We start from the raw sequence: 26,901 nt of genomic DNA, 5'->3' as shown, positions 1-26,901 counted from the left end.
TACAATATATTAGAGGTCCTTCATAAATTACCCTTACCTTTAGGTGGGATACATGATTGCCCAAAACACCTTCTCATTTCTAGCATGAATTTTAACATCTAAAATTACCATTCCACTTTCATGATGCAACAGACATGGCAGGGCGTATTTTGAGGTTCAATACTGCCAGAAAAAAAAATTACCCAGTAAGAATAAGAGGCTGACAATTTGATTAAAATCTATTTCTTAGTAAAAGGTATGTGAAACAAAACTATTAGAAAAGTATTGTTCTGTCCAAAAAAGTATCCTGCTGGACTAATTCAATGTAAGAATTCTCATTTTTCTAAAGCTGAAAGGCATGTATTTTAAAGAAGAAAATACACAATACGGCTTCCAGTCTCCAGTTGAGTCTCCAACCAATGGGACAACTTAACTTCAAAAACTCCTTCTAGGCTGAGCTGTTGGATAAGAATCTTTAAGATTCCTCCCTCTTTTGCTTTAGCCTAACCATTATCCCATTAAACATTTCAGACTATTTTTTCTTAAGTAAGCCAAAGCGTGCCAAATAACCTGTTTGAACTGAAGATAGAGTTCACCAAAGAGTAAAGGCACAGATGCAAGCAGTGGCACAAATGCACAGCTATCAGATTCATGCCCTGGGTGCCTCTTCCTACCAGATTTTTTTGCAGCTGTTCCCAGCCACCACTTGGAGTTACAGCCCTTTATCCTGGGTGGCAGCAGCAGCTGCCAGCAAGGCTCAGGCACCCCTTTCACATATTTAGCTCTGCGGCCAAATAATGCAACTGGTGGTTGTTTTGTTTGGTGGTTTTTTTTTTTTTCTCAGTTAAAAGGCTTTCCCAGGACTTACTGTAGCATTGAATTCAAAGTTTGCCACAAATAAACTTTGCCATCTCAAATTAAGAAATTGAAGAGCCAAATCTCCAGAACCAGAAATCCAAGTTGTTGATATCCCTTTCATAAACATCTGTGCACCTACCACTGATTTTTCCTAGCCAGCACTACACACAACCAGAACAAAAGAGCCACAGGGCAATTAACACTGCCTTATGGACAGAAAAAGGAACTTATTTATCAGGTATTTAAAACACAACACAGAGGATAAATAGAAGTTTAAAATTCTGATCATCAGCTGACACATTATTTACACAAGTCCTGCTTTTCCATTGTTTTATGTCTCTGAACTCTGAGTTAAGTTTAATGATAAAAACAAGGGATAACATGTGCAATAGTAATGGTAACAGTATCTTCACGACTCCCTTATGTGGCAGATACACAGCCTTTGAGAGACACTACAATAATAAAAAAAGATGAAGTTACAGTATCAGTTTACAAGGCCCATGAAAAAGCCAGGATTAGAATTGAGACGCCTTCAGTGCAAGAGCTGAGCAAGGAGCACAGAAGCACAAACTTCATCAAAAGCTGCAGTTAACACATCAGGGACTGGGAAAGAAAATTGCCAGAATGCGCGGATGAAAACATAAAAACCCCATAACTGGGATTCAGAAAAAGCCACGGATGGAAGGTTTAGATCTTTGCTTATATTTGAAATGGATGGATTGCATAACACAGAACATTTGCCAGTATAGCCATTTAGTGGAAGAAATTAGTAATTTTTACTTAATATATGTATAGACTGTACCAATACATACAGAAATATTCACATATAAATACACATATCTATATCCAGACAGATTATTTCCCCCCCAAAAAAAATGCATTCTGCGATTGTCATGTTTGCTACATTAAGTCTGCTGACTCATCTTCCCACCACATTGAAAAAAGTTCTAGAAAAGCACAGAACAATGCTGAGTTGTAAAAAACACTGAAAGAAGGAAGAGTTGCCAGGAAGTTTCGACGGTTTGTTTTAAAAATCTGTAAGCAGATTTTTAAGAAGATACTTGTTCATCCAAAGAATCACCCACTGCTGGAATATCTCTGTCCTAGTTCTCAGACTGCAAAGTAAAGTAATCTGCTTCCAATCTTATTCCTTTTGCATGAGTCACCCAGTCACAGACACCACCATATACTTCCTTCTGCTGGATGCCTGTGAGGCGACTGAATCCAGGTAAAGGACCACATCCTCAGCTGTCAGTAGGTAGAAGTTCTGCTGGAATTCACTCTCCTCTTGTTCAGACAAGACTCAGGATGACAACAGCTTCTCAACAGATGTTTGCAAAGAGATACTGAGCACTGAATTAGTCTTTCCCAGTTGTTCAATTCCTGTGGGCACTAACTGGCAGAAAGCCTTGCACATTCGTTCCAAAGTATAATCAAGATTTTGTCTAAGTAGTATTGAACATATATCAAATCAGAAATCATCTGATTGCTAATTTTAGCAACACATTAGTAAGTCTTCAGAAAAAAAAATCCATTGCTTCCTTTAAAAAAAATTTTAAAAAAATCTTTGGAAGAACAAACCCGCTCCCAAAAAATTCAGGAAGCTAGAAACTGATGTTGCCAACTAACATTGCTTCCTCAAAGAGACATTTTTGTGTTTTGGCAGTGGAATCTGTACACTTTATAAAGCCCAGTCAATCCCCAGGGCAATGTCGGGAGAACAAATGCAGCTGTAAAAAGGGTAACACAGGCAAGAAGGTGGGGGGGCGGGGTGAGCTTTCTTACTGGAAAATTTAGAACTTAATAATTTAAAGGGAATATCTAGGTTTACCATATATAAAAGAAAATCCCTTCCCCAATTCATTTCAGAGTGTTCCTCCTGTACACATTGAAATATTTAGTCAATATCCACTCAAATAACTGGCTGATCTATTTCCTGACTCAAGTAAATTCCCCACAATTTTCATGTTGGGTTTTTTTTTTTTTTAAGCCAGTGCTAAAGCAAAGACCCTTTGCCCAGATTAACAACAGTAGCATTGTTATGCCAAATAAATAATTCAACTACATATTGGGTTTATCTAGTTCCTTTCAAACCCTTTCTTCGGCTACCAGATAACACTGGAAGGTCTCAGAGGTAATCTGTTCCTCTTGAGACAGAGACCCGAGACTATTCAATTAAAAGATGTGCTACTCAGAAATTGTTGTAATTACTGAATTTCAGCATTTCTCTATAGTATCTCTCGGGCTCTGAGTATACTGTCACTTAATCCTGCAAAAGCCTGGGTTCCTGCCAAAGGAGGTGGCTCTGCCTCATTCTGCCCCTAGCCATTCATTCTTAAGTAACCAATTCAGGTAACAGATCCATTTAAAAATTAACTAAAAAATACTGCAAGTTTTCAGCCAGATTATTTCCCTGATTAAGTTCACCATGTGACTACATCAATGCTGCTGTGAGCACAAGAGGATAGCCCTCCAAAAACTAATCTGGGCTTCTCTGGTGGGCAAGTTCTCAGTTAGATCAGCACGCACATCAGACTCACTGTAAGAGGTGGAACAAGAAAAGAAGCATCAGGAAGACACGAGCACAGCAAGGAGAGGAGAGGACTTCTTCAGAAGGAGCAGGATCTTGCACATGCTTAATTGTGAAATCACAACTTTGTAACCATCTACAGAATTGGTGCTGTAAGGGACAGAAAAGGAAAAGTGGCTGGATCCATATTTACAGCCTGCACTTTCCGTACCTTTCATCTCATTGGAATGCAACATTTATTTTTACACCCAGTTTTTCTTTAACTCTCCTAAGCTGATTTATGCTTTTTGAACAAAACACGACAACATAATAACTAAAGGATGACTCCATTACTGTCATTACACTTAAATATAAGTGTAAGTACATAGCAAGACTTGGTACTTACTGTTACCTCAGTATTAAGCATCTTAAAAAAAAAATCTTTCCTGCGTCCAAAATTGTTAACTAAAAGCTGCCTATCAAGTAAGAACAACACAGGTCAATTTGCCACTTGTGTTAATTTCTGTACTAGTTGTGTACACTTACTCAGCTGTAAGGTTTTTTCAGCACATGCATCCAGAAATAATATAAAAAGTTAGTAAGGTGATGCAGACTCTTACTTTCTACTATTTTATTACAACAGATCATGTTCTATTAGCTTCTTAAGTATTATTAAAATGCTATTTCTAATTCAATGAAGGACTATGCACAGGCTCACGCACATTTAAAGAGAATGCTATGAGTGAGCATGTTTTAATCTAAATTTGGAAGATTTAGCGAATAACAAAAGGCTCACAGTTTTCTTGGAATTATCTAGCATTTATTGTTGCCTGCCTAAAATGCATTCTCTCATACCACATGTATTTGTAAGCTTGGTTAATCCTTCATTAGTAGGAGATGAAAAAAGGGAAAAGTTTCTGAAATTTTTCTGTTAAAAATATTTACAAGCTTGCAGTAATTCCACATACATATTCAATGCAAGCACAATCCAGCCAGATCAGTCATAAAATTCCAGGACCTAATCTTCCAAAACACTACACACACATGCGCGAAGCTCCTCTGAAGTCAAAGAGATTCCATAGAGGGGCTGCCCTTCCTCAGAGACTTTTTGGTTTTAAAAACAAAGAAAAAATCTCCCCAAAACAAAGGCAGAAGTGACACAGCAAGCATTAAAATTAAAAACTCTGAAAATCTTCCTTCCATTTCATCTAAACTCACATCCAAGAAAACTGACAAAAAAATTACTCCATGGAGAACAAACCCTCTTGGAACAAGGTCTCCTGGGAAACAGCCCACTGGTTCTGCTGCTCCCCCATGCCACTCCATTTTACAATGCAAACTTAAAGACCAAAAAACTCAAAACAAAAAAAAAAAAAATCACAGTACAGATGATGGGAGACAATCTGCCTTTCTACACCTACAAAGCCCAAAGTGAAGTTCCCTTGAGAAAGATATTGAAAAACATGAAAATTCCAAGATGCCTGGTAAGTAAGCAACTATTTATTTTGCAAATTGCAATACAAATTGAAGTTCAAATCTATTTTGCATAATTCCCAAATTCTTCTTTGATTATCAAATATAGGCAGCTGTACTTGGAGGTCATGCCAGCTATTCAGGGGCTTCCTTAATGCAATTTAAACAGAATAAACAGCAAGAAGCAACAAGAAAAAGCTGACAAATTAATACTACAATTCTTAGCCTATGATTGGAATTTGCCAGTCATCCATTTCTACAAAATTACTCTTTGGTTTGAATGGTTCTAAAGCATATATATACACACTATATAGTTAAGACTTAAAAAAGAGAAAACCCAAACCTGTTCATCATAGGCACAAGCACCACCGGTAACAACAGCACTATGCCTGATGACCTGTTTTCACTCAGAGTTGTCTTTGGACTTTCTTTCAGGCTGTGTCCTTTCAAGAAATACAGTTCCTAAGGTGGTAAAGGCCTATAGACAGTATCTTAAACTCCTCTCAAAGACCTACTTCTTTATAGCACATTAAAGGAAGATGCAAGTTTCACGTTCTACTTTTTTGTTTACATTTTTATCTAATTAAACACAAAACAGAAGTGTTCTTTCATACTGCCCTTAGTCCTCCTCGCCAAGAATATAACCTTATTTTGCCCATTCTACCTCATATTACACCTTGTTATGTCACGTCTGAGATTTACTTGGCCCTGTCTTCCCAGAACAGAGATCATAGCTTAGGCTTGACTGGGGAGATACCAGTTGTTGCTAAAACACGTGCAGTTTGTTTATTTTTTGAATTCTTTAATCAGATTTAAAAAAAAAAGACATTTCAATCCTAACCACCTTTTCAATGTGAATGCTTACACAAGATAAAAAGTCAGTGGCACTCAATTAAAAAAAAAATTTTTTCATTTTTATATTTAATCAAAGTCCCAGGCATTTCTGGAAGGCTCAAGTTATAATGCCAGAGACAGGGAAGTTGTCTTTATTTACTCAGTCAAGGTAAAAAGTAAGGCTTTAGAACAGTTAGTAGACATACCAAAGGTAACTGATGTACAGGAAAAGCAACCAGAAAGTGTCTCCTCTGTAATTAGAAGTTTGAAGCAGGGCAAACATTAATACACATTCTTAACTGCAGCAGTAATCTCTTCCATAACAGACAACCGAACTAAAAAAATAATTACAATGCTCATTTGGTGGCTCACTGGATTGTTGTGCTCTATGACAAAATATGTTGTATTGAGTCTTTATTTCACTTTTTCAAGTAAGCACTTTTAAAATAGGCTGTGAATATAGTCTACATTATATGCCAAGACATTCTATCTCATTAAACATAATTTAGGATCTCAAGGCACAGGTTTAATAGATTTTTTTTTCTATATGTATACTTCTGGACATGGGCATTTTAATAAATTTTAATGCACTTTCCCCAAGATCAGTGGAACACTTCAAAACTCATTATGTAGTCTAACTTACAGACAACAGGTTTTGATGAATACAAAAAAAAAGTACTGATTTTTTTTTAATCTTATATTACAAGGCTTTAACTATACAACTCTGCTTTTGGCTGAGATGGTGCAAAATGCAACTTTAAGTAACTTAGTCATGTTTAGATATTTGTTTTGAATTTTAACAAATAATCAAGCATCTATTTGGATCTCATTAAATATCAATTTTAAGAAGCCAAAGCAGTTAAAAATCAGTAAGAATCTGACATACCCATAACATATTAATAGCATCAGCTGTTTAGGTATTCAGTGATGAGCCATTATAAGACTTAATGTGTCAAAGAAATTAGCAGAGACCAAAGCTGGGGAACAATAAGGTGCCCCTATTCTGTTCTGCCATGTGAGAAAACAGTTAGGTAGCTGTTTAATGTTATGTTTTCACCCAGGGAAAAACAAACAAACAAAAAACCCAAACACCTAAGATATGTACCTCAATATAAAATCCTATTCGAGACAAGACACTGGAACTTCTGTTTCAGCATGGGCTGTACATACCACCATACATGCCTTATCTGGCAGTTAGTGGACTATCTACAGCAAGCTAAAAACTAGTTGTACCTTGCCTTCACTGGCATTTTATATCAAATTAACTTTTTTGTTATAAATATGACCCTTCCCTCTGCTTACTTTTTTTGTAAAGATGCAATTAGAGAATGACATGAAGTAACTTTTATTAATTTTCTTTCAGGTTGGTTTGTTTGTTTTTTTCCCTGTTCTCTCTGCAAAATCTCTGCACAGGTATAACTGTGCAGCTCCAAAAGTACCAGAATGAAATTAAACCTGCAACTGGCCAATGTCGTCCTGGTTTCATTCTGATGATCTGAAGCAACACGGAGCTCAAGAACAGCAGCACAGGTTCAACTCTCTCTATGCAACTGCTTCTCAGCAGGAAGTGTCAAAAACAGAAGTGAAGCCCACAGCATAGGAAAATCTTTTATTAAGTTGTCTCTTTTGTCCAGTAGGGTAGCTAGGGATTTGGACAGCCCCAGAGAGAACCACAACATCCTGTACAAATAAGTAAAGTAATCACTACAAAAAACAAGCTGCAAATGACAAAAATTGCTGTCAGGGAAAAACATTGTTAGATTTTCATTAAAATATTCAGTATACATATATTTAAATTGCAAATACCCTAATTCTCCTTTATAGTACCTTGCCAGGGTACCAAAAAAAAAAAAAGTCACGCAAGTGAGAATCAGGCCTCAAATGCATACTTAAAGCCCTACACCTCATGCTATAAGCTTTTTTTTACTCCAGTCAATGAGTTCCCATCACCAAATAAGGATGAAGACAGAGGACAAGACAGGAATGAAAAGCAGGACATCCTGAATCATCTAGTCCCTTCTTTCATCTTCTCCCTTTCCCCTTCCTTTCTGCCAGGAAGTCAAAGTATCATATGTACTCATTCCTAAAAGTATTAAGCGTCAATATTTTAAAACTAGCACGAGATTCTGGGGGTCAAATACCTGTCAGAGTATGTTACAGAATCTTCCACCTCTGACAGCTAGAAAGTTTCCGAATTCCAACGTATGACTACTGATGGCCAATCTATATCCATTTGATTTTGTGCCAACATTGCCTTTGGGCCTAAGTAACTTCCTTTCTTCTGAATGTTTAGGTTCTTCATGCATTTACAGACAGCAATCATACCACCTTGCTCTGAATCTTCATTTTACTTAGCTAAGTAATTTGAGCTCTTTTCATTCTTTCTCTTGGAGAGGTTCTCTCCTCTGGAAAAGAACAGGGAAGCATCCAAGATCATTTGCAAAGTGACAGCTTTGTATACGGTGGAAGCAAATGAGTAACTGGAGACTCACATAGCCAAAATTCCATTATAGCAGGAAGGGAGCTTTAGAAAGTGTTAATATGGTAGTCCACAGATGCATAGCATACTTGAAACACTTGACAATGTATACAGGCTGACAAACACCTCTACTGTTGATTTCAAGCAGTAACCAAAGGGGGGAAAAAAAAAGCACAGAGCAGGAGAGGGGAAAAAAAAGAAACAATCTTGCAGATGAAGGGGAGGGGGGGACACACCAACATTTTCTATTTAATTCCAAAAACCACTTCCAAATTCTGATGCAACTATTCTTTGCTATTTGAAATCTTTCACAATGAGGATTTAATATTAGCAGGATGAGGGGATATTTCCATGATTAATTAATTCTGGCTGTTTATAGGGTAACAGGTTGCTGGATTTACTTTCACTACGCTACTTCTTTTAAAAATACTTGACGCATCTCTAAGCCTGGCAAAAGCTGGGTATAAGATCTTACATATGACAAAGAGCAGAAGTCTAGGAGACACACATACCAAACAAATCAACATACAAACCAGAAAATGAACCAAGACAATTCATCTGTGTAAACAAGACTCAACACTCCCATGGGTCTCCAAAGGTTTCCAACAAGTAAATGAGTATCAGACATGTAAAAGCAATTTAAAATTAATGACATGTCTTGAGTGAAGAAATACAATATTTAATATATTGCATGTTTAGTGATTAACTTCAGGTACTAAAATCAGCAAGTGATAGGTATATCAGATTTATTCTATAAAACAAGACTAATATGCAATAGGGATCCCTGAAGACTAAATCAACGTATCCCCAACTACCTTGAAGAAAATCAACTGGAAAGTGCTATACAGACAAATACAAAAATTATATTTTCCCCCAACAATCCAGAACAAAAACTGCATAATATTCAAAGCATAACACAGATACAATCAGTAACTCCTGCCAAATAATAGTTTTTAAACAGCTCATCTCTCAGTTAATCATCAGAAGAGTTTGCTAGAAATGTCACAGCTGGAGCTGTTAGATGCTGATTTTTCGGGGGGGAGGGGGGGGACGTGGGGATGTTTGGGCGGTTAAATGAGATCTGAGCCCATCTGAAAACATGGCAACAATGATACATGCAGAACACTTTAAAGCCTGAGACTTGTACATCTCACTGCACTTGTCTCACATACCCTCTGTCAGGGTGGTACATAAGCGTATCAGAGCTCAGTTTACATATCCAAGAGAAGACTGAACTGACCACACAGGGGCAGGAATCTGTTCTTCCAAGATGCATCTTTGTTTCAAGGCTCAGTTAAGAGCTAGTCCATCACCTTAATCTAAAAATTAAGTGGTGAACACAGACCCATTAACCTCAAAGAAACCCCTTTCATAACACTTCATTACTTTAGGGTGCTGGCACTGTATCTGTGTAACTGAAGCCCCCATGCTCACCCAGATCCATAAACTCAACAGAGGCTGCATAGGCAACATGTAACAATCCAATGTTCCGTCTTTTTTTTCTCCCAAGTGTAATCACGATTAGCTTAGACCAACCTTCCACACATTTATACAGTGTAATGTTTGTATTACACACAGGAAAGCTCTGAAGCATTTTCTCCAAACACATTCACTGACATACCTAACATTACATGCTAATTACTGAAAAACAGATTTACTGAAACTAGCATTAGTTTGGTTTAAAGCCAAGGAGAAGGAAAAACAAAACACCTTTTCTACAAATCTGGGATTTTCAATATAATTTCTCCCACGCAGAGTTATGAAATATGCTATTGGAAATGTATAATTTGGCACTTACTAGATAATTATATAATCTAAGAATTCAGCAGATACCATTATGGACTACGAGAAGAGAGTTATACAAGTTTTCCTCTATTTTTCCCCAGCTTATTTACCTTTCATATCTGACAGAAGTTTATTTATTGCCGAAGACACCATTCACTTATTCCGCTGAGAAGACTCTTAGCAGCTACCACGAAGGGGGCATACACCCCCAGGAATCAATAATTTTGATTTTTCTGGAAACCAGGCCGCGCCGGTTTAAAGCAAGGCGGCTTAAGGAGAAATTAACCCAGCAGCGTTGGTGCCACTTCACAGCCTCAGATACGCGCTTTTCCCGGCGCGCAGCGGCGGGGGCCGGTCCGCAGAAGACCACCCCACCGCTCCGGGCGGCGGGAAGGTTGCAGCAGGGGCGGCCGCGCCCGTCACCTCAGGGACGCGGGACGGCGGCCGCCGCAGAGCGCGGGCAACGCCGCCGGAGCCCCGGCCACCCCCAACCGGCTTCACTCACTCTGCAGAGCTGGTCCCGTTGACGGCGGAGCCATCCGGAGCGGGGTTGAGCTGAATCGGCCCGGGCTTCTTCTTCGGCATTTTCGCCCCCAGACGGCGCAGAAGGTAACGGACGGAGAAGCTCCGGCCCCACTTCGGCCAGGTTCGAGGGACTTCCTGCGGCGGAGCAAAGTTGGGGGTTCCCCTGGCCGCCGGTGCCCCCGCAGGCTGCGGGCAGCCTCCTCAGCAGGCAAGCGCCTGTGCCGCCGCCAGACCCCGGCCGCGCCGCGCCGCCCCTCCCACCCAGCGCCGGCCTCCCCCGGCGGAGCAGCGCCGAGCTCCCTCCCGTCAGCTCCCGACGGGGAAAACTGCCCGGGCTCAAAATGTGCCCTCCTTTGGGACTGCGCCTGCGCGCACCGCCCCGGCCCACCCCAGTGCGCAAGCGCGGTGAGCAGGCGCATGCGCGCTGGGGGGCAGAGAAGCCCTCCTGAAGCCCTGCCCTCACTGTGCTTTGCCCGCAACCGCGGGGCTCGCACGTCGCGAAGCGGAGGCGGCGCGGGGGAGTCGCTCCCCTCCGGGTACCGGTACCACTCGGCCCCGCCACCGCCTCCCTCCGGTTCATACGGCTTAAGACTTTATCGTAAAGTTTTTTGGTTGGGGTTTTTGAGAATTCTCTTGGCGACTAATTAAAACAGCTGTTTCCAACGAGCGACGTCGTTTTATCCGCAGAGAAAACCCATTGTTAAAACGATGTTTTATGGAGCGGTGTATTTATCTCCTTCGTATGCAATCATTAACGTACCCCGATGTGGAAACTACTGTATTTATAATTAAAACATAAGCCTCAGTTGGGGTACTAACGGCTGCTAAATTTTTCCCAAAGTAAATGCCTGAATTAAAAATGGAAACTGAGGATTACAGTTACAAAACTGTGAATTATAAATAGTAAAATGAATCTGAAAATGAAATGCCCAAGCTGCTTTTGTTAAAACGCTGCTGTAGCTACTAGACATGGCCAGATTTGGTCACATATATTTCACACATTAATGTGATGATGGTTTTACGTGTGTCCATTTCTGTGAAGTTCTGATTTGCATCACTATGACTTTGGGGTTCTCTAGGTTTTTGTGATTACATTATTTTAGTGAACCTAAAGATATAACCAAGAAAATTTTATTTTCCAGATCTCTATCATGTTTTGGCATACAAAGGCAAGAATGTATGGCTGAGAAAGTATGATTCATAAAATAAATAAAGCAATGTTGAATATGGGGACCGTACTTTATGAACCCACTGCTTCTGTAACGGTTTTAAGGTTAAAGACAGAAGTCCTGAACTATTACAGTGCAGGGCTGCAACCCCACCCCATGGAAAGAACAGTGCCTCTTTTATACGGATTATTCTGGGGAGGAAAACACCAACATAAACCTGAAGTTAAAATTTCAAGAGAACAAAAGCCGCTCTACTACTGAAAAAAACTTCCACATTGGGATTTAAGCTGAACACTGCCTTAACATCCACTTGCTTTCACACGTCTGTAAAGTACTGATTCTTTAGAAAATAAGTCTGCCACGTAATACTAGAGGACGTATGAACCACACCTTTAAGAGCGGTGGGAGCGGAGGAACACCACTGGAGAAGCGGTGGCAAACAGGTGGGATGACGATGTCCTGCGACAGCTCAGCTGGACCTGTGCGGGTGTGCCCTGTATGGCTGAAACGGCGCTGGTCGGTCAGCCTGAAACAAACACCTACAGCCTGTTATAAACCGGGGCTGGCTCACGGGCCGTCGGTGTGCATCACCCCTCGGTGACTGCAACTGAATGTCCTTGCTCCAGTCCAATGGTGGTCTCTTCTGGGGTAGGCAACATTGCTTTAACAGTAATATATTATATCCTTTTTCTTCAGTCAGTGGCAGTTGTTCCTCCATACCAGTTCTCTTTCCAAGAGGGAGAATTTAAATTTAAAGATTTCTGTTATTTAGTTGTAGACCTTAGGGGAAAAAATGGAATATTTGAGTGCTACCAATGGCCCTATTTGGAACAACAAAGCCAATCTGGATATTACACATGTGCAGTGCTTAAAACTATGACATTCCTATGCTAATCATACGATAAGATTCAGGAGATAAAAGGAGTTATGTGCATTTGACTTTTCTGAACAGAGTGACATCACAATCCTGCCTCTACTGCTGAGATCTGTAAAGAAGTTTGGTAAAGTTTGTGCTTCTTTGGAAGATCAATTTCTCATTGTCTGAATCCACAGAAGTAAGACGAAAACTCTTTTAAGGCCTGTACCCTGAGAAGTTATCCATTAAGCAGATTTCTTCTGCTTTCTGACACAGCTGAGAATTTCTTAACACTGCTACTGTAAGTTTTTGTACTGTAGAGTGCTCTAATCTGTCAACAAATGTGACACATCTAGAAGAAAAGACTCTACAGTTACTCGTAAATTTGCTTAAGTGGTAAATGAAATCTCTCACAGACACACGTGAGCCAAGAACTGAAGTAGTACCGAATGACTTGGTGCTAAGGTGGTGGTTAATGGCTTAGTCCTGGGTAGAAGTGTGAAAAGTCGGTTTCTTTGGCAGTTCCAGCACTGACCACTATAACTGGTGTTCTGTTTCTGTGCTTTATGTCTTTTGCCTGAGAGCAGAAAAAGATCGATGCCTAGAAATGCCTCTCTTCCTTGCTAGGCAGCTGCTCCAGCCGTAGCTTCAGAACTGTGTGTCTCTAGGCGAGGAGTAGGAACTGCGTTCAGTGCCTGTAACAGACACTACGCGTGTGGTTTCAGTGCAAAGGCAGTGACCTCCATCTTGTGAAGCGGTTCTCAGTCACGTGCTCTTTATCACTCATTCCATAAAACACATTTTTTGCTGAGATTCCCTAACTTTTGAAGTGATATGGTCTTTTCCATATACAGTGCAGATATATGAATACATCACTTAAATTAATCACTTCTTTACAACTGTGGACAGGTTTTATACTCCAATGAGTTGATTCAGCCACAAATTAAAATAGAAGAAATCAAGATTTATACAGTTATTTGAGTATTTTTAATTATATGTTATAGTCCTTTCTTTTTCGCCACAGGATTAAGGCGCTATAGTAAAATTGAATGACTAGCATTTATTCATGAAGTATCAAGTCTTTCATGCTAAAATCAGACTTTTTCTGAAGAAGACATTGAGTTGCAGCTGAGGTTGTTTTTCTCTTTACACAACTGTGTGTGAGGAAATGCAAGGACTCCTTTGTCTGAAACACTGAACTCCTTTGCAGAGAACATGTGAATATTAGACAAGTTTTGAATGCACAATGACTACATATGCCCCGTATAATTGCGGTTGCACTATGCTGTAATTGCCCACATGAGTTGCAACTATAGTTACCTATGTTGCGAAGTACGGCCTCTTTTTCTCTGAAAAGATTATTGCAAGGAAGTTTTTATTTTCTTTTAAATATTTGGACTGAACAAAGAAGAATTTTAGTTGTGAATTTTCATATAGAGTTTGAATTATTTTTCCCCTTGTAACATTGTTTGTTTTTCTCCATCAGAAAAAATGCCTACACAAACAGATGAATGACTGGACATATCTACTGAAAACAGAGGTTTTGCTATGCAGAATTTTTGAAACACAGCAATAAAGAAGTGTGGATCACATTGACTGACTCAGCTGGCAGTAATAGTGCAGAGTAAATACCATAACAAAACTTATATTGTAAATACTTTGTATAAAGAACCACTCTGAATTCCATGTTTAAATTTTCTGTCGTTTGCAAAAGTAAAATATTTTTAATCAAAGTAGTCATTAATACTTTTATAGAAACTGAAATTATGAACAAACTTCCCTATATATTATGCGAAAATGCCATATTGTTCCTAATATCTTACCCATTTCTAAAGTAGAAAAGATTATTATTTTCACAGCTTTGCCGTTCAAAGACACGCTCCCTCCATCCAATTCCAGCTATTAAGAGATGGCTCCCTCCTCTGGAGCACTTTATACTTGCACTGCAAACATGTGGAATCTTTGAAAAATTACTGAATTCACTCATCTGTTTTAAAGTCCCTTTGACCTACAGCATGAAAACAAAGGTATTTTGAATTGACTGAATATGAAGTAACGGGCGTATGGATTGATGCCACTGCAGGAATCATTTCTGTGTAACTGCTGCTGCCACCGCCGAGTTCCTCAGGCACTATCATACCCCTGGAACCTTAGAGAGACCCAAGAGCTGGGTGGCCTCTGGGCTTTGCTCAAAGCATTGTAAGACACCTTATTTGTTTTTTTTTGTTGTTGTTGTTGATTTTTTATAATAGTTGTCACACTGATCTATATAGGCATACTGAATGACCAGTTTTCTTTTATATGATTATATAGCATATTTAAAATGCTTCAAGATTGTTGTAGGTTGGTTTGAACTTCCGTAAAACAAATAGATTTAACTTCAGTGTATTTGTTTATTATATGAAAATATATTGTATTATATGTAATTAAGCATATTTCCCCAGCCAAAACAAAATGTGTTTTGGGAATTCGAAGATTCTCGGTGGAAGGAGCTGCATTTTGCTTTACGAACAGATTTTTCTGAAGGTGAATCATGGAGGAAAAGATAAAGAAAAAATATAAGGTAGTGTAATCTCTATGAAAGACTTCTGAGCAGGGTGATTTTCTGATTTATTGATTCCACCACTGCTTGCAAAAATAGAACTGAAATATGTCCCTGTAAATAGAAATGGATCAGAGAGGCTTATTTTCATTACCACTTTTTTCCCTCATGGAAACCCGAATTTTATCTAGTTTCTTGCATGAAAAAGAAAACATGATTACTAGAGACATTAATTGCATCACTATATTAGCCCAACTTTTAAAACTCGATTGCCATATATAGCTGCATATTTTCCTGCCAAAACATGTGCAGACAAACTTTTATTTGTAACATTTAATACTTCTTAATCTATTTAGTGTTTAACAGAGCAATTTAAGGAAATAAGTAGTACCATAAGAAGTGGAATTTAAAAAGCCTGATTCAAATTTGATTGAAATTGGCCAACAGGATAAAAAATTATTAGAAGGGGGCTGACAGACAAACTGACTTTCAAACAGCCAGAGATCACAAGCTTTCTTGCACATCTTGTTTTCCGCAAGAAGCAGGGATTGAAAAGAACACTGTGGATCAGATCACAATCTTAATTGTTTAGTAATATACTAAAAGCTTAAAATTAATGTTTAAGATGACTGTATAATATAAAATTTAGATTAGATTAGCAAGGTATAAATCACAAATAGCTGAAGTTTGCTAAATTGCTAAGATGTGATCTCCCACTAACACAACTACAATGGTACCAGTTTTGCCTAGGGTTTATTGCATGAACAGCTTTGCCAACATAATACTTAAGAGGGTTTTTGCAGAACAAGTATTACTCCCATAGGAGTAAAGCCCTTCAAATGTAGAAGTAGCCAATTATCCATTTTACAGATTTTCTTTGCCATCTATTATGTGTAACATAAAACAGGAAATGAGACTGAAATATAAAACAAGGTGCTAATTTTCTCGAGTTTTTCTAATGAAATGACACTATTCAATGCAGAAACAAACAAGTAATATCTCCGTTTCACCTAAACTAGAAACCAGAAGTGTTTTCTAGAATAGAGGCAACCTATGTTTTTTTTCCCCCTGACTTATTATTTTATCAGCATGTGGCTGGTTATTCATTTCCTGAGGAAAAAACAATAATCAATGCCTGCCAGCATATGCTTTTCATTTAATTAGGAACACAGGACTGGAAAGAACCACCTAGGTCATCAAGTCCAGTCTCTAATTAAACACTCTTCAAAAATATTGATTAATCAAAGTTGCATAAATACGGTAGGTTTTATAACACTGTACTCCTCTGCAGAGATTCTAAGTGACCTTCTGCTTTAATCTTTGTATGGTGTTTTTTATACCTTTCCAGCACTTTTTTTCATATCTGTTATCTACCTGTTCTGGCAAAGACAAAACACCACAGGACAGCGCTCTGCTTATGCAGACCGGTTGACCTGGGTATATGGAGACTGGCCAGCCACATAAATTGATACTACCTTCTCCCCGCCTTTGCTCTCAGAGAACCCTACTATCTTACTTCTTTTCTACTTACCAGTTGATTTTGAAGAAGATATACAGGGACTTAAGGGAATTTTGAAAGGTTGACCTCTCTAGTAAGTTAGGTTGACGTTAGCTAAGTATTTAAAATGCAATTACTTCACAGACCAAAAAAAATCATTACATGTTAAGGAAAACATTTAAGTGAGAAGATCTATTACACTAATAGTTATGAATCAGATATTCAGGCTACACCCAAAACCTACTTCAATTGTTTGTAAAGATTTTTTAATATAAAGAGTGACTATTATTTTCAATGCAAAGAGCTCATCATATAGACATTTGATTTTCAGTAATTTTATATTACACTAATCTTTAGTGTTTTGAGCTGGAAATTAGCAGCACTTGATCTATAATTATTAGTATATCTTTGTGTTTATTTTCATACTTAATGTGCCTTGGTCAATTGAAGAAATTGGCCATTATCTAAAAGTTAAGATAAATGGATTCAGTGCTAACACATCTATTAATGCGTTCTCCCTGTATTTAATGTATTCTTAACTATAAAAGATGCTGCTGCATTTGGGAATACACATTTTAAACATTAACTGTTAAAATAATTTTGACTAATCATTTATTTAACTGGAAAGTAACTGCGATTCATTTTCTTTGTCATATTAGAAGGAATACATTAAATTACCATAAACATTATATGTCAAATTCAAATTTATAGAGAAATAAGGGAAAACCAATTCATTTTATGTATTAATATTTGACATTAATTTCTTTCAATTTGCTTAAACGAAGCGCCTTTAATTTAAGTCAGATACACTTCTACGGACTGACCTGTAAAAATAGGGAAACAGAATTTTTCAGATGCAACAGCACTGGAGACCATAGCGTGCAGCTTCTCTCCTATTGTTTCGGCAGCCCGCAGTCTAAGTCCTTAAATGGCATTTTATGCGCACAGCTGCCAAATCTCAGAGGGCTTGGTGTATTTATTACAGCCTGGACAACTGCAAACTGTTTAGTTTTAAATTACCAGAAGGCTCTAGCTGGCATCTGTATGGAAAAAAGCTTGGGATCGCTACCTGTCCTGCAAGTCCTTTCCTCAGAGGTAGGAAAGTAAGAAAGGGCTCAACATACTTTAAATCCCATTTCTAGGGCTGATTCATCGTGGGGCCTAGCAACCTCAGATGATTCGAATAAAACTGTCATCCCCAGCAACTTTTGCCTGAAGAGGTGACACTAAATAAAGCTCACCCAGAGAGCGGTGAAGGAAACGACCGCCCCAGCCCCGAAAACGCCCCAGCAGCCCCACCCCGCCATTTGGGTTTTAGCGCCAAAAGCGCCACCGCGCATCTGCCGCGCATGCGCCGTGGCACGGAGCTGCAGCCGGCTGGCTGCGTTCCTCAGCCGACCGGTCCGGGAGCTCGCGAGATCCTCAGTTCTCGCGGCACTTCCCCGGCGCGCTGCCCGCCTGGCGCCGTCGCTCGCCGGGTCAGGAAGCGGAGGCGGCGCGGGGAGGCTGGGACGCCGCTCGCTCGGGTGTGCGCGGTAGGCGGCGTCGACCTGTCTGCCCTGAGAAGGCAGGTGAGAAGCCCTCTTCGCCCCGCTTTCCGCCGGGGGAGGGGGAGAGCCCCCCCCTCGGTGCCTGCGCGCCTCGGGGCTGCTCTGGCGGTGTGAGGGGAGCGGGGCCTCCGTGGCGTCCGGCAGGTTGTAGCTCTGGAGGTCTGGCCCTGGAGACCCTAGCGAGCTCCTTCACTGCCCTCTCTGAACTCCCTCAGCCTCCGGCTCCGTGAGAGTTCCACAGCCCGGAGGTAGGGAGTTCACCTCCGAAGGTCAGTGTAGACAGAGCTGCCTGGGGTGTCCTCTCGTGACTAAAACCGTCTGAAAGACAACTTTCCCTTAAAAAAAGAGCTGTTCCTGAAGCCTTGGGAACGCAGCCGTGGTGAGACCGGGTCATCCTAAACGCGGTTGTGCTGATGTGTTAAAGTCTCTGGAATTAAGTTTGCTTAAGGAGCCGGAAAAGGGGGAATCCTCCAGATTGCATTTCTAAGTGGGTAAGCTGTAAATCAGAGGAATTATCACTCCACCCCCCGTAGTCTTTAATAATCAAGGATGTGAGTGGAAAACAGCTGTCTTGATAAGTGCTTTGGTTAGAAATCCATTTATTTTGTTTTATTCCTATGACCCGTACCTGCCACTCCCAGGTAACTTTGAGTTTAAACATGACAAACCCTTATTTTGTTTGGCCTAGTGAGGCTGGATTGTGTAATCTGTCTGTATGGTATCTGCTACTTAATTTGTGTGATGCTATTTTTTCTGGTTGGCAGTTTTTTTTCTGGAAAAGCTGTAGACATACTGTATATAACTGATGTTTAGCTGCTTCCATAGCAGCCTTTTCTTCTCGCTGCTTCTCTTTAAACGCGTTTGGTATTTCCTGCAGGAGGGAAAAAAGTTTATCTGTGGCAATGATAGATCCTTTAGAGAACAACTTGTTTGATCTTCCTGATTATGAGAATACAGAAGATGAAACGTTCCCACCTCTTCCACCTCCTGCCTCTCCAGGAAGAGACGATGTTGAATGGGCTCAAGCTAATGGAGGTGAACACCTGTGACCCCTAAAGATCCCATTTTGCAGTACAGACAATGAAATGCTGTGAAATCAATATTATTGGTGTTGTACTTCACTACCTTGAGTTTACTACATAAAAATAGTCTTGTGTAGATAAGAAAGCAATTCGTAAACTTAAATTGTTATTGATTCTGTGCTTTTGAGCTTGTGGGAAAAGTTTATTTTTGTAGATTCCATGAAAATATGTACACAAATGAATCTTGATAAAATTCAAGCTCTTCTGACAAAATGTTGGTAAAGATAATTACACACCGGTGATCTAAAGTTACCCTTTATGACTTGGATTTCAGAAGAGGTAAGAGTGTTGAATGTAGTATTCCAGGGAGATGTTGATAGATTTTGAAGAGCATATGATCTAGGAAAAATCCAAGACACTTCAGGACAGTGAACTTAATTATCTGTATTTGAACTTAATTATCTTAATTATCTTAATTAACTTAATGATCTTAATTTGAACTTAATTATCTGTATTTGAAAAGATCTTACTGTGTACTGAACAAGCTAATAGAAAGTATAAAGATTTTATTTTAACTGTTGTTCACTTCTACTCATATTTGCCTATAGTATTAAACATATTTTTTCCTTGATTCCTGCTCTGTCTGTTCACTAGAAAATAGGATTTTGGATAGATTTAATTCCTTGATATGTGAAAAGGAGAACTTCCGAATTCCTGATGTTCAAAGTGACAAGAAGTAAACCAAGAAATCAGTATGATAACTAATTGCTAGCTCTGAGATGAGATGGGCAGTGGTGCCTTGTCTGTTGCAGTCAAATAATATATACTGGCCCTAATCAAAAAGTATATGGACTTTGGTTCTTAAAAGACACATTGATTGTGGTCACACATAGCCTTTTTCTCTGTTTTTTTGAAAGCGATGCTGGTGGTTTAGGTCTGTCTTCCAGATCTATCAGTGGAAATTTTGGGACATACCTATCAAATTATGTTTATTGATAATCTGAGTTTCTTAATTTTTAGAAGCAGCATCTACTCTCAATACATTTCTCATCAGAAATACAATGTAAAAGTTCTAAAATTAGGAAATTTCCCTTTCAAGGAACCTACTTTGCCAGAAAAGTTGATTCCTCAGTATATTTTGAAGAGACCGATTTATTTCCAATCTGTCTTGTGGGAGAAGCAAGGTGAAATATGCAGACATTTGTTTGGAGTACTATACCTGCAATGGAATACTTGTGACTGTTGCCTTTTTGGTAGGGTAGAAACTTAAAATTTACATGATGTAATTCTAGTTGATGTCAATTGCATTATATACCTGAAGTATGTTATTTTCTTTATTGGAACCAGATGGGAACCAGCAGTCACAAACAAAGGACTCTGCTGTAGCTACACGGAAAGCAGTTAAAAGACCAATGCCTAAACTGGATGCCCAGAGGTAATTTTTTACAGAATATTTATTTCTGTGATGAATTTGGTATATGGCTGTGGGGGAATGGTTAAGGTTACTGTGATCCCTGCTTGCTGATAGCCAAGTCAAAGATCAAGAGTTTTGGAGATGAAAGTGCCTCTTGCATGCTGTATCTGAACCCTTTTATTCCTTGCTTACCTGTGTAATGCTATTACACAGGTAATCTAACAAGTAGCCTAACTTTCTTGAAGTCTCTTTGGGACTTAATACATGACTAATAATTTAAGATATGTTTATTATTCATAAATAGGACTCTTCCAGCTGAACCTTTATTTTGCTTCAGACATAGTACTGTAGATTTCTTTCTTTAATAAAAGCGTGCTTAAAAATAAAACCTCAACGTAATAGTGACTGTAAGGTACTACTTAAAGTACACTTACACCTGACGTACAAGCTGGATAAACTCAGTATAAAGATAAAGGATTTTAATATTTTCTTTGCTGTTATCACTAAAACTGGTGTAAGTTCTTTATAAGCAATGGAAAGAATCTGAGCTTTCAGTTTCTTCATTTTAAATATACTGATGAAGCTAGTGATACCACAGGTGGATGCTCTGGTCATGCATCTAACTGCTTTTACTTGGCCAGTATAGATACAAGAACTGACTTTCCATGTAATCAAAATAAAAAAGCTCCTTGGACTAGGAATGTATGTATGGTGAATTTTCCAAATAAGTCTTTGGTCTTACAGAGTCTCCATCCTATTTTGTGCTTTTTCTTAACGACTTCTAATTCTGTACATTTTTCAAATAGAGCTCTGTAGCTTTTGGCTATTTAAAGGAATGTGAGGTTGTTTGTGTGGCTTGTGTTTTTTTTGTTTTGTTGTTTGTTTGTTTGTTTTTAATTAGAAAAAGAAAGTCTGGCTTTCAAATAACTTCACCAATTTCCTATTCACAGGTTAATCTCAGAAAGAGGACTTCCAGCCCTGAGACACATGTTTGACAACGTGAAGTTCCAGGGTAAGGGGCACGAGGTAAGACATAGTGAGCTTTTGTTTTGTTTCCTGGGAGGTTAATCTAGACTTGATGGATTGCTGCCCATCTGATATGGGGAGAACTGATACTACACTCTGGTTAGCCAGCTTTCTAACAGTATTTGAACATACCCTGATGGGGTTTGTAGTTGCGAATTTAAAAAAAAAAAAAAAACAAAAAAAACAAATAACAATGTTTCAACAAAATCCATGTTTGATCTTAAAACTGTTTTCCTCTACTTCAAAACTAGAATATCATGTCTGTGACTCTTTATATTGTCCATAGAAAGGGGGTTTTTATATTGGAACAGGCTTATAAGTGCCTACTACATCTTTACCATCTCACTTCATGATCAGTTTCCTTTGTTAGTGAAAATCTTCTGGCTTTTGTGACGCCTCTGTCCCCAAGTTTTTAATATTGAAAAAAGTGTGACATACCACTTAAGCAAAGAGAAAGCAGTATTTTCTCTACAAACTGTCTCATTGTCTTGGATACACTTAAACATAGAAAGCTCATTTTTCTTTAAATATCATTAGACTATTGGCATGCTTGCACAGATGCCTGTGCATCTCTGGGTTACAGAGAACACTCATGGTATAAATTTTCTCGTTACAACTGGAGGCAGTTGTAACTGAAGAACTAGGCAATACTGCTGATCTGGGCTAAAATCTTTATTAGATAAGGTTATTTAGATGGACATTTTTCTGTGTGTTCTAAACATCAAAATAAATGCCAGCTGTGCCCCTACGGATTTTTTTTTTTCAGTCTGGGTTCAGACCTAGGTTGCTTAAGGGCAACTTCTCAGAAGCCTGTCAGATGTTTTACAGTATATGCAAATGCTTTTCCTGAACTAGAATCGCTATTCTTCTGATAGCTTGAAATTGCACTTACAGACTTGATCATGGGAGGAAAGGCTACCCACGCATTCATATTACTTAAATTTTCAAGCGACTTTCAAGCTGCAGATGCTTAATATTTTCAGAAATGTTACTGTGATGTTTCCCTCTGCAGTCTGTTGACTTAGTCAACTTCTAGCTGCATTATCTTGTTTTATGCTCTAGGCAGAAGACCTGAAGACACTCATACGACATATGGAACACTGGGCTCATAGACTATTTCCAAAATTGCAATTTGAGGATTTTATTGACAGAGTTGAGTCTTTGGGAAACAAAAAGGAAGTTCAGGTACGTATTGTTCTTGTCAGTTTCTTTTCATGCAGCACTGAACAGTGTAAGAGGTAGGTTTAGAAGAGTAATTTTGCAACAAAAGACGACTTAAGTTGTGCATACTGCGAAGGAGTATAATGTTATTTAAATTAATTTCTCTCTTTTTAAAAAAAACTCTTTCCAGTATTTGAAGTATTCAAGTTTACATTTAGATATAACCTTTCTTTATTTGAATTAGTACTTCAGAGAATTGGCTTCAACTTTTTCAGGACATCTTTAACCAAAGTAATTTGGTTAAGAGTGCTGGAACTGGTTGGTTTTTGGGGTTTTGTTTGTTTGTTTTTTAACGTTTGAACCTGCAAAAGAAGACTTACGAAGAATGCTGCTTCATCTGTCTAGGTGATAGACGAAGGACTAGGAAAACGATCCACGACATTAAAAGTTGTGGGTCAAACAGACATGTAGTGAAAGGAATATTTTCTTTTTCAGAGTAATAAAGAGAAATTGGGAGTAGTATTAAAAACGTAGCAATGTTGTGCAAAAGAATCTGTTACAGATGAAATATCAGTATTTTAATCTCTCGTTTGCAGACCTGCCTAAAGCGGATTAGACTTGATCTTCCTATTTTACATGAAGACTTTGCAAGTAATGAAGGTATGCTCATTATGCTGTTTGTTCAGTAGTTCAATGCTTAAAATTATTTTACTTCCCCTCCTACTGACCAGAAATTAATGATCATGATACACTTTTGTAATGTAGAAGAAATTGTTGAGGTCCTCTGTTTTAAAACCAAGCTTCTGTTGAGACTTACGATTACAACACTGAACTGGTACTCGGACTAAAATGCTCTCTCTATATATAAAAAAATAAATAAAAGTGCATAGTATACTGAAAGGAAATGGAAAATGGGTATTATTACCAGCATTGTTAGAAAAGTGAACATACTGGTTTGTATTGTACTCTTATGAGCATGCAGTCTGAAGAGCTCTTGGATCTTACTAATGCAGAAGTCAAAGATTTATTGTACTGTTTATACTACAAGCTGTTACAGTGCAGTCAGGGTGTAGTGTCCTTTGTAGGGAAAGTAATTAATGCTTGTGGGCACCGTTACGTCTGTCAGTCTTGGCATATAGCTACTATTGAGTATTTCTTCTTCCAATATCAAAATCCAGCCACTTTAACAAGTAGGTAATTCAAGAGTCTCTTCCAATCAGATGATGTTTTTAGATACACTAGAAATAATTATTTTTTTTAATAAAAGGAGGGAGTAGAGTTCACCTGGTAGTTTGAAAGAAACTTTATTAGCAGAAATGAGGGCATTTCATAGTTATTCCTAAGATCCTTTGCAGGTGTTCATACTTTCACTGTGAGTCTCTCTTGAAACAATTACCTACCCATTGTCCAGTTTGTCTTCATGTGAACCTCAGCCTCCAGACAAGCCAGTGCTTGGGAAAGGTGTTCTGGTGGATGAGTTAACCAGTGGTAAAACCTTGCCTCACCGGTGGGGACGACCTCTGGGCAGTTAGTGACATGTGGCTGTCTTCACTGTTGGCTGCATTTGCTAGAAATGGAATGTAACCATAAGCAGCCACAAATAGTAAAGCAAATGGTTCCTGCCGACAGTGTCTGTAGAGTTATCAGATTTTTCTGTGCGATGGTTCCATACATTTGTATTTAAATGCGGTGCTAATCTGTTCTTGAACTGTGTTAGCGAGTGTACTGCTGCAACTGCTCAGTCTTCAGTTGAAAAACTTGAGTAGGTATCTTACAGTTTTGAAATAAAAACTGCAGCTAGAGTATTGTATTAAAACCCAAAACCTTGTTGTCAGCTAACTTCTCTATTCACAGGCTTAAAGTGGTGCAGAGGCACAAGCATACTTGGCCTTAGGCACTCTTGAAGGAGTGCTCTGCTTCTCTGTTGGTGGGTGAAGTTTGTCTAACGGAGTTGGACTGCCTCCATTTTGCATGTATTAACGTTGGCAAATGAGTAAATATTCCATAATAGTAGCACACTGAATTCAAAGCTGACCATTCAATGTCTGTGTTCGAACCTCTGTCTGATTCCCATAACTAGTCCTGCCACTTCCCAAAGGATAGTGTTGTATTAGTAGGGGTGGGAAGAAAATTATCTGGCCTTTCAGTAAGGATTGCCTGAATTTACTGTCTCTTTTTAACCTTCAGGCACAGCTCATGATTGCTAACTTAGTACACAGAGCTATGTCTCTAAATTCAGGTATTTATTATTGTTGTGTGTTTGGGATCTCTGATAAGCATTTGTTGTATACTTTCAGTATCAGGTATGTGGACCTAGGCAGAAAATTGCCCATTAAAACTAAATTACAGAATGATCTTCAGCTGTCAGTACAACTGCAAAACGTAGAACACAGAAATGCTTTTAAGATGCTCTCCTGACAGATATTTAGCAGTAGCGCTCTCTGGGTTCAAAGTGCTGATTTCTGCCTTTTCCCCCTCCCACCCCCTCATTTTTAACCAGATGGTGGAGGGGAAAGTAATGGTGTGGATACAGCCACTGAAGATGTACTTTCCTGCTCTGGAAATGTAGGAGAACTCAATTCTCGGTCTGGTACAACTCTCACAGAAGAGCAACAACAGCGAATCAAGAAGAACAGGCAGCTGGCCTTGGAACGTAGGCAAGCAAAGATGCAGTGTAACAGCCAATCGCAACACAACGGTAATCAACCCTGTAAATTAAGTGTTAATGTTAAGGTCAGTAGCCTGAGAAGCTTATACAACTGAGTCAGTTTAAAGGAAAGGGTAGCGATTGCTTTTCTCGGAAGTAGCAAAATGTGTAACTCTCCAATTTAAACTGTGTTCCTGTAGTTAGACTCCTCCAAAGCTAAGACAGAACTACTCTCCCTAGTTGTCATGCCAAGCTGTGACAGCTTTGAAATGAAACTCAACTTGCTGGTTATCTCTGGAGTTGGCTTTCCTGCAGACAGCGATTCTGGTGATAGAAACTGCAAGTTAAACACACAGCAACAGTGTTTTCTCATAGTAGGAAACTTTTTTTTTTTCTTTGACAGAGCTCTCTGCTAGTCACTCAGAAGGGGAGTTTAATACCCCAGTTGCTCAGGATCCCGCTGATCTTATCGAAGACACTCAAGCTGCCATAACCAAGGTTGCTGTTACAGAAGCTGAAGATAGAGATATAGAATTGGAATGTGCCAGCGAAAAGCAGTAACCGTTCCCCATACTTGGAATGACTTTCTTAACAGAAAGACCCCGATGTTTTAAGTACTATCACTGTATTGAAATGTTTGCAGGCTCTTTGCAGTCTGACTCCAGAAGCTTCATGGAAGTCTTCACCGTGACTTCTGTACAGTTGGACAGAACTCTTCTCTTGGAACTGCAGATGAGCAACTCTGTACACTGGAAAACAAAACCAAGTTCTTCATCTGCATTTGAGACATCTTTCCCCCCACCCCCTCCTGACATTCTTTAGGAGAAGTTAATGAGTTTTTTGACCTACTTTGCATTTTGTTTACGGTTGATGCCAAACTGAATTAACTGGGATATTGACAGGTCAAGTTTCTATTAAAGTTGTTGTTGGGTCTTTTTTTTTTTTAATAGAGGGTATATATATAATAGTGGATAGTGCTATGTCTGAACAGGTGTCCTGGATTTTTTTAACTTGCTTATCAAGTACCTGTATCTTGTTCTTATAAAATGGAAGCTATTAAATTTCAGAAGTCAAACCTGAAATTCTTGTATGAGGCTGTTACAGCTGCAGCCCCTCCAAACTTCCACATCCCTTGTGCTAGTCAAACATCTCTTCACAGACAAGTACATCCCCTCAGGGAACATGCTTTAGCTTTGACCAAATTAGTTATCTTCCTTCGGCTGATTCTGTTTGCTGTCTGGAAGCTCTGTTTCATCCTCTTTTAACAGTCTTGTTTTTCCTACTTGTGCAACAGGTTTTCCCTTCTGTTGAATGAACAAGAATCACCATAATGGTAAAGCCCCGAGCCTGCCCTCTCCAGCAGCACAGCGTAGACTGTTGTTCGTAACAGAAACTGAATTTCTAGAAACTGAATTAAGACAAGAGCAGCACTTACAGCAGATGAAATAGTTCATGTCAACAGGTGTTATTTTATGCCAGATGTGCAGCTGAGGGATTTCAATAAACAAAGATTCTGTATTCTAGATTAGTGTGAAGGAGTTTGCTTTTCATATCCTTGTAGCTATGAGTTAAAC

At 39.0% G+C, this 26,901-nt stretch overlaps 2 protein-coding genes and 1 non-coding gene across 4 annotated transcripts in view; 2 read left to right on the top strand and 1 right to left on the bottom strand.

Annotated features, from left to right (window-relative positions):
* The window catches only part of MAP2K1 (mitogen-activated protein kinase kinase 1), a 40,874-nt gene extending 30,180 nt beyond the window's left edge, over positions 1-10,694 (bottom strand). Inside the window, exon 1 of the mRNA XM_076348099.1 lies at positions 10,423-10,694. Within this exon, the coding sequence (XP_076204214.1) occupies positions 10,423-10,502 (80 nt within the window). The 5' untranslated portion in view covers positions 10,503-10,694. The remainder of the gene's footprint in view (positions 1-10,422) is intronic.
* Positions 10,695-17,978: 7,284 nt separating this feature from the next.
* Positions 17,979-26,260, top strand: TIPIN (TIMELESS interacting protein). 2 transcript variants are annotated; one of them, XM_076348094.1, is made up of 8 exons: positions 17,979-18,078; positions 18,935-19,092; positions 20,427-20,514; positions 21,444-21,519; positions 22,582-22,704; positions 23,277-23,340; positions 25,181-25,378; positions 25,731-26,260. In XM_076348094.1, the coding sequence occupies exons 2-8, from the start codon at positions 18,960-18,962 to the stop codon at positions 25,886-25,888; spliced, it is 840 nt and encodes a 279-aa protein (XP_076204209.1). In that variant the 5' UTR covers positions 17,979-18,078; positions 18,935-18,959; the 3' UTR covers positions 25,889-26,260. The 2 variants fall into 2 exon arrangements, with proteins under 2 accessions (XP_076204209.1, XP_076204210.1); XM_076348095.1 differs by lacking the exon at positions 17,979-18,078 and adding an exon at positions 18,528-18,548.
* Positions 24,219-24,355, top strand: LOC143165303 (small Cajal body-specific RNA 14). The gene has a single exon (XR_012996240.1).
* Positions 26,261-26,901: the final 641 nt, after the last annotated feature.

The sequence above is a fragment of the Aptenodytes patagonicus genome, chromosome 10, assembly GCF_965638725.1.
Source record: "Aptenodytes patagonicus chromosome 10, bAptPat1.pri.cur, whole genome shotgun sequence".
Lineage (NCBI taxonomy): Eukaryota > Metazoa > Chordata > Aves > Sphenisciformes > Spheniscidae > Aptenodytes > Aptenodytes patagonicus.
This window is presented reverse-complemented; position numbering and strand designations above follow the sequence as displayed.